Raw genomic sequence first — 7500 nt, forward strand, 5'->3', positions numbered from 1 at the left:
TTGTAGTTCAGTTGATTTACATTTTTTAGTTTTTTTGTAGAAATGTTGTTTCCAGGCAAAGTTACATTGTGGCTGTAATATAGTAAAGAGAAAGTAGAAACAAAAAAGTAGTTGTACATATATTGTAACAGCATTGTTTAACAATTTCATAACCTACTTTTTAAAATGTGACATGCAAGCACACTTAATAACTTTCAGTATTTTATATGTGTACATACAATGTTTCATATACTTTTGGAGAAATGACTGGAATCAATAAAAATTTTCTTTACAAACCTTATACAGTATACGGCTAGGTTGTTTATGTTTTGACAATAAGAATCAATAGTTGTTTTTTGAATAAAGCAACCACATACAGAACATGTTGTTCAGTTACAAACATGCCCTAATACAAACAAATACAAAAATTAAAGGTATGCTCAGCGACGGTGGAGACTGGGTGGAGGTGATGGAAACACAGGTGAGGAGCAGCTGTTCACATCAAGCCGGACTTTATGAAGAGTATGCTGGTGAAGATTCTTAGTCATCCAGGACATGATAAAATAAAAAGTTCAATACAGAAACACTGGACTTTAAGAGCGAAACGTCTTTATGTTACAAATAAAGTCCAGTTGTTTCTGTATTGAACTTTATAAAGGGTAATTAGATCATTTCTTGTCAAGTAAAAATTCTAAAACCTACTTTCTCTCTGAGTGTGTCCAGGTTGTTTAACGTTTTAAATGAATCCCCACACGACGGACTACCATTTCCAAATTAGGGTGTTTATGCTATATGTAAACACAAGGGTAATGAGGGACTATCTCAATGTTTTGTGGAAAATAATGTTGAAATTCATGACGATATGGGTATTGCAAATGGTTTTAATATTTTTTTTGTAACTGTTGGATCAAATTTGACAACTTCAATTCCTAAAGTGGACAACAATGTTAATTACTTAATCTGGCTGTGCTAACAGTTTGTTTCTAAATGGAGTTACTAAAGAAGAAGTAATGGAAATAGTTGAAAAATCTGCAAATAAAATGTTTAAAGATTGTCATAATATGGAAGTGGCAGAAATGAAGATGTTGTCCGCCCCTTTCTCCAAATAAGGGTATGGACTGACAGTGGTCCGTCCCCGCCCCTTTCTGCGGGCTGCAGCGAGGTGTACTTGGAACTGCTGGCTGGAACAACATCTTCAGAAACTGTGGCAGATCTGAAAAAAGCTCATGGAAAAATCTCAACACCTTGATGTCAAATGCAAATGTAATCATGTTTTAATTGTGCTTGCTCGTAGAGGTTTTTTTGATGTCTCAAATCGTGTCCTGATAGACAAGATGTGAAAGATCTTTTTTTTGTAATACCACTATCTACCCTCATGTTTTTACCCCTTTTCCTATCTAAGATTATTATCAGATAAGGATAAAATGACCGCGCTTTCTACAGTTGCAGCTTCGTGCACTCCGCCAATCTTTCGGACGACTGTACGTACATATTCACGTTGTACCTTGGTGCAATTCCAATAAAGTTTATTCTGATTCTTTTTCTGAAAAAAAACCCCTTATTTTTTATACATAAAATGTTTTGAAAAAACGTTTCCTGAGAAATTGCAAATGGTGGATTGGTGAAAAGTTACTGAGATCCAGTGACTCCTCCCCCTGACCAATCAGAGTCCTGCATTCACGTTTTGGTCTGGACTCAGCTCGCTCGGTCCCACCGGAGAAGCAGGGATGAAAAGTGGTCCTGAATCAGCCTCAAATCAGCTAAAAATACTAGCTAAAATACTGGCGCAAAAGGGTTTTTTCCGTGGCAGGCTGCCCAGAATTGGGGCTTATTAGGAGCAGTGCAAATGGGGCATAAATGCTAAACACACTAAACTACACCCTAACTATAAAACCCAAATATGCTAAATCTCTCAAATCTCATGACTCACTCCCACTCCTGGTGTGTTTCTATCGCCAATAAATTTCCTTTAACTTCAGTGTCTTTTTCGTCTTCTTGCAATTTTTTTGGCGCTTGACAAATAACTTCAGGCCTCAGTCAGAAAGGTGTGTGTGTATATGTGTGTGTGTGTGGGTGTGTGGGTGGGTGGGTGGGGGGGGTTGTTTGTGGATGTAAGAACAGATGGGAGATGGGGGTGTTTTCTCCATGAGACTGCCAGTCTTCACAGCTGCCTCCAGGCTTCAGTAGAAATAAGGTGGTCTGTCATGATTGGGTCCCTGACGTGACGTCAAGCTGTGACTGAAACAGCTTGAAATCATCCCAAAAACTATATTTTAAAAATTAGTTTGTGTTACTCTTCAACATTTGCCAAAGAACAAAGGTATTTATTTATGTCTCTATCATATTTAGCTGGAAATGTAATACGAAAAAGTGTTGGGTGTTGGACTTTAGCTATGATGGTTTTCAGGAAAATAAAATGCAAGTTTTTATCTACAGTGCTGACATAACTCTCATCTGCTCCATCAAACCTCCTAATCAGGGCAGCTGTTAAATTTGCAACACTTAATTAACTTGTTGATTTTCTTTGGCTGTCATTTGAATGTTTGACAGCCATAATGTGCTACTGTCATTATAATCACAGTCTTGCTAAATTTAGGATGTGTTAGCTTAGGACGAACAGTGGGCCATGTTGTGGTGGTGGTGGGTGGGGGGACCACTTAGTTGTAGCGCTCACCTGCAGGTAAGGCCGGATGGCTTTCAGGCTCGACTCTGGGATGTTTTCTTTATTGAAGTTCACCAGAGAGTCCAGGAACGTGTCCACTTTGGCCATCATCACCTTTGCTGCTTTCCAGCTGCGATCCTTTGGCACTTTGCCCTTGGGCGCTGTCAGGACCATGACTGCTGCCGTGACGTTGGTCACCGCCGCAACAGGGGAGCCGAACGACTTCAGCTCTGTCAGGTTGTACTGAAGGAGCGGTGTAAGAGGAAATCAAAATACAGAAAAAAAAACATGAAGCCAGCGATTTGATTGAGTTTGAACAACTGCACATCTTTGAGGTCTCCTGAGGGGTGGAGGGGAAATGTAAAAAGAGGGAAGGGATTAGAATAAAGCAAAAAGAACCTGTGCTGACTTTGAGACTACAACAGAGAATACTAATTAAGGCATCTTGAGAGACTTCTAAGCAGTGATTGAACTGTCTGTTCTGCTTGTTTGAACAGAGAGCACCTTTTAAACACAGAGGGTGTTTCTGAAAATCCCTAGAAACTGCCTGTAAAACCCAAACGGGATGCAGAACATTAAGACAACATTATTCTCGCAAAGACCTGGTTCATCCCTTTGATTTTTTAATATAATTTTACTGCCTTTACCCATTTTATCAAATGTGTTTTATAAAATCAAAAAGGTCTTTTAAAAAAGAACAGAAAGATAAAATGTGATAGAGCAGATCAATGAGGTGCAGTGAAGAATATTAAAGTAGCTGACTTTATTGAGTGTGTTCAGGGCATCCTGAGCTGCAAGAAGAGCCGGTTCAGCCTTGGCTAGGTCCTCCTCGCAATCTCTCTGTTTGGCACTGACCACTACAGCAATGGCTGCCACCTTCCGCTCTTCCTCATCAGCCACAGTTTTCTCCTTTGACACCTTCTCAGTTTCGATCCCAACCTCCTGCAGATGACACAAGAGTTTACAGCAGTGTTAACAGGGCAGGCTCGGTCAGTGTTTGTGAAAAAAAAACACCTCTTTGGATTTTATAATCCATTAAATGGCCATTATTAGTTGTTGTTATCCCCATACATAGCGTTCAGACTGCTCCTCCTCTACCTCCTAGTAGGTTGTAAAGATACATTAATATCGCTGATAATACGGGCACAGGGTTAAGTCAAGGGTCTAGGGGTTAGGTTTAGACTCAGGGTTAGGTTAAAGCACAAGGGTAAGGGGGGTAGGTTTAGGGTCAGTGGTCTGGGTCAGGTGTAAGGTAAGGTTTAGGAAAAGGGTTATATAAAGCAAACTAACTTCTGGTTTTACACTTGAGCCGCAATGCATACTGTATTATCAACCATAAAAACGTAACTTTACACTTACTAGGTGGTAGGAGGGAACAGTGTGAATGCTACCTATGGGGATGATAACAACTAATAACTCTGTTTAATGGACTGATAACATCCGAAGCCGCTGGAAAAAACAGCATGCATTTACTTACAAAGGGCATCAGCCAAGGAATCTGCATTGTGTTTGTGTAGGACAGTCATACTCAAAGTGTGGAACACACTTAATAGAGTGGGGGGCATTTTTTAAACATTTTATTTAAAACTTTGAGCTTAAAACATTGCAAGTGGAAGTAAACTTTAGACATTGCTGGGCAGTGCGAAGAGTTGATCCACTCCTTGGTCAGCCAGTACATGACCCGGACAGAAGTGATGAGGAGCAGAGAGAGAAGAGTTTCATCTCTTTTGTGGAGGAAAATTTGCTGTCTAGAAGAGGCATCACTTTAAATCAGGGCCAAACTGTCAGAGTGGGAACAGTCAATGTTGGAAGACAATGTTTCCACTGCTGGAACTGGGCAGGACATCCAACATATGGACTGGCTGATATTTGGGTTGTTCCAAGTCTGTTTGTGTGTCTCGACATGTAAATGTGAGCAAAAAGTAAAAAAAGGCAGCTTCAAATCAAAGAGATTTTTTGTTATCTTGTTGTTGCAACTACAGTAAATAATGAGATAAAAAAGCAATGTTTATCTGAAATTTTTGGCAGAACATAAAATTAGAATCTACATTTTGAGCCAGACAAGGTAACTTTATTCCCATCAGTCTTTTTTAAACACCAAATGAGAAATGTCAGTCACCATCTTTGTGAGGTCAGTTTATCAACCAGGACAAATGAAGGAAAACTTGTCTGAAGAAGTTGACCACTCTCCAGAAACTGATGGAGAACAGAACACCAACTGCTGTAGTCTGACATGAAAATTTTCCTGCCTGGATCAACTTGTCAGCATCCTCATTCTTCTGTTGGAGCTCCACTTCCTGAGCCGCCAGCTTGGCCTTCAGGTCATCCACCTGTCAGAGGAGACACACAGGTTCAACATCTGTGCAGGACGTGACCAACAAGGAAACTGCTACTGTTAGTCAAAGAACATGAGGAGGGAAACATGTCAGGAGACAGAGGGAGAAGAGGAAAATTAAGAATGTAGAACTGAGGGTAGACACTCTAAATGTGGGGATAATGACAAGCAAAGCACAGGGAGGAACACAGAGTGACCTGTAAGAGTAGAGGAAGGAGTACGCAGGTTGGCTACATTCTGTGTAGAAGAGGAAGTCTGAGGGAGATTGGAGACTGTAAGGTTGTGGCAGGGGAGAGCATGGCCAGACAGCATTGAATGGGTATGTGTAGAATGACTGTTGTTGTAAAGAAAAGAAAAAGAGCAAGATCAGAGAAGAAGACCAAACAGCGGAAGATGAATAAATACGAATGTTGTGAGAAAGTCAGAGGAGCTGTTAAAGACTCTGGGTAATAAAAAGCTTCCAAAGGACTGGGCTACTACAGCAACAGTAATTAGAAAGACAGGTAGGAAGGTACTTGGTGTGTCATCTGGACAGAGAATGGATGATAAGGAAACCTGGTGGTGGAATAATGAAGTGCAGGAAGTTATTAAGTAGGCCTGTCACGATAACAAATTTTGCTGGGTGATTAATTGTCTCAGAAAATATTGTGATAAATGATAATATTGTTTGAAATTCAACAATAATTAGTAATTGTCAAATTTAATAAGAAATGTTGGTTCATTTTATGTGTGTGAACTTTTTTTGACCACTGGGTGGCAGTTTAAGACAGTTTGAACTGAAGGATGGATAGTGAGGGAGCGAGCAGCGTGTCTCTTTAAGAAAAACTGGGAGGGAGGCCTCTTGACGTGACATAGGCTGTCTCCCTTCGGTTCTCAAAATGGTGGATGCTCAATGTGGTTTGAGCATCCACTTTCTTTAGCATAGCATTTGTCACACAATGCTTTTAATAAAAAAAAAAACTAAGTAACCAAGTTATCAGCTTCTTTTTGCAGAAATAAATGACTTTTTACACAAAGGTACGGGTTTCAACTGTGAATTTTGGAGCTACAACAAGACGGAGGTTTTTTCCAAAGGTCGGCCTGTTAGCTTAGCTCATAGCTTAGCTTCTCAGCTTAGCTGATTTAACGATCCAAAAACACAATTTTGGATGGTTAATTGGATTTTAAAGTGAAAAGAGAAAGGGAGGAGTCACTGAAGAGCACCGGAGCAGAGCCTTTTGTCATCCAGTGTCTTCAGTAGAAAAACACGAAGAAACGATAAAGCTGATAAATGAAAATGAGGTCGATAATTTTCATTTATCATGCGATTAAATGATTTATTTTTATTGTGCCATGCCTATTATTAAGCTTTATTAAGTGACTTTAAGCTATAAAGTCACAAAAGTTGAAATACAAAAAAGTAATCATAATACAGAAAACAAATTGACATTGGATATCAGTAGGAACTATTTTATGAGGCAAATTATTTTCTCTTTTATTTTAGTTTAATGAGTAGTGCCTCCTTATTAAACTGATCATGCATGCATGAATGAGAACCAGGTGGATAAGTACAGTAGGTGGACAATGGTTACAGAGTGTAGATGGACCTTGTGAGGTTCTGATAAATCAGAAGAGATGAAGAAAATAGGGTGCAGTGACAGAGAAAATAAGCAAACTGAAAAACCATAGAAAAGTAAAGCATTTCTGAATAAACACAGACAATATGTGCAAAACACAAAAGACTCAAGATTGTGACATAAACTCACAGTCCTTGAAAACATATTTACAAGGGCTTGGAGTGAGCTGTCTCTTAAACTAAAAGCACAGCATTAAGAATTTGAACTTTTTTTTACCTTTTCCAAAAAGCCTTGATTCGGTACTTGGTGCATCTATTCTTTGTGTTTAGGCTCAGCAACACTTGTTTTTCATGGCACACAGACCATTCCAAACATGGTGAGCGAACACCACATCTCTGTGAGATCAGTCTGAGTCTTTCATGGAATCTGAGTCAGACTCCATAATGTTGAGATCAGATGAGGATCTCCATCTGTTGGGCCATTGGCTAGTGTTTGGGGGGTGGATTTCAATAGGCAGGGCGGGGCGTCCTACTTGGGTAATGGTAGGGGAAACACTGGTGTAGCAGGCTGACTGGAAAAGTATTGATTGGGGAGAGGTGGCTGGTGGTACAGAGAAATACATAAAGACTAAATCAATGAAAAACCTCATAAATCTAACCAAACAAACAAAGAGGACCCCCCAAAAGGCAGCTAAAACACAAATCCTGACATCTCTATGTGGCCTGTGATGGACTTGCAAACTGTCCAGAGTGTACCTCGCCTCTCCCACAGTGACTGCTGGAGAAAGAAAGAATGGAAGGAAAAGTAGGTTAAAAAAGATTGATGGCTGGATGGGTGGAAAGAAAGATAATACATTTTTGACTATTTAATTGACTGGGTCAGCGCCTTTGGTTTAATCATAAAGCAACAATGTATCTACCATATTACATTGTGATGACAGAATATTCAGACATATATTCAGCCGCACA

The 7500-nt window shown here is 39.7% G+C and overlaps 1 protein-coding gene across 1 annotated transcript in view; it reads right to left on the reverse strand.

Annotated features, from left to right (window-relative positions):
- The window catches only part of dnah9 (dynein, axonemal, heavy chain 9), a 428033-nt gene that overhangs the window by 170106 nt on the left and 250427 nt on the right, over positions 1-7500 (reverse strand). The window contains exons 55-57 of the mRNA XM_037691599.1: positions 4891-4971; positions 3404-3583; positions 2654-2884 (exon numbers count right to left, since the gene is read on the reverse strand). Coding sequence (XP_037547527.1) covers positions 2654-2884; positions 3404-3583; positions 4891-4971 — 492 coding nt within the window. The remainder of the gene's footprint in view (positions 1-2653; positions 2885-3403; positions 3584-4890; positions 4972-7500) is intronic.

Source organism: Nematolebias whitei, chromosome 17, assembly GCF_014905685.2.
Source record: "Nematolebias whitei isolate Nwh7 chromosome 17, NemWhi1, whole genome shotgun sequence".
NCBI classification, from domain to species: Eukaryota; Metazoa; Chordata; class Actinopteri; order Cyprinodontiformes; family Rivulidae; genus Nematolebias; species Nematolebias whitei.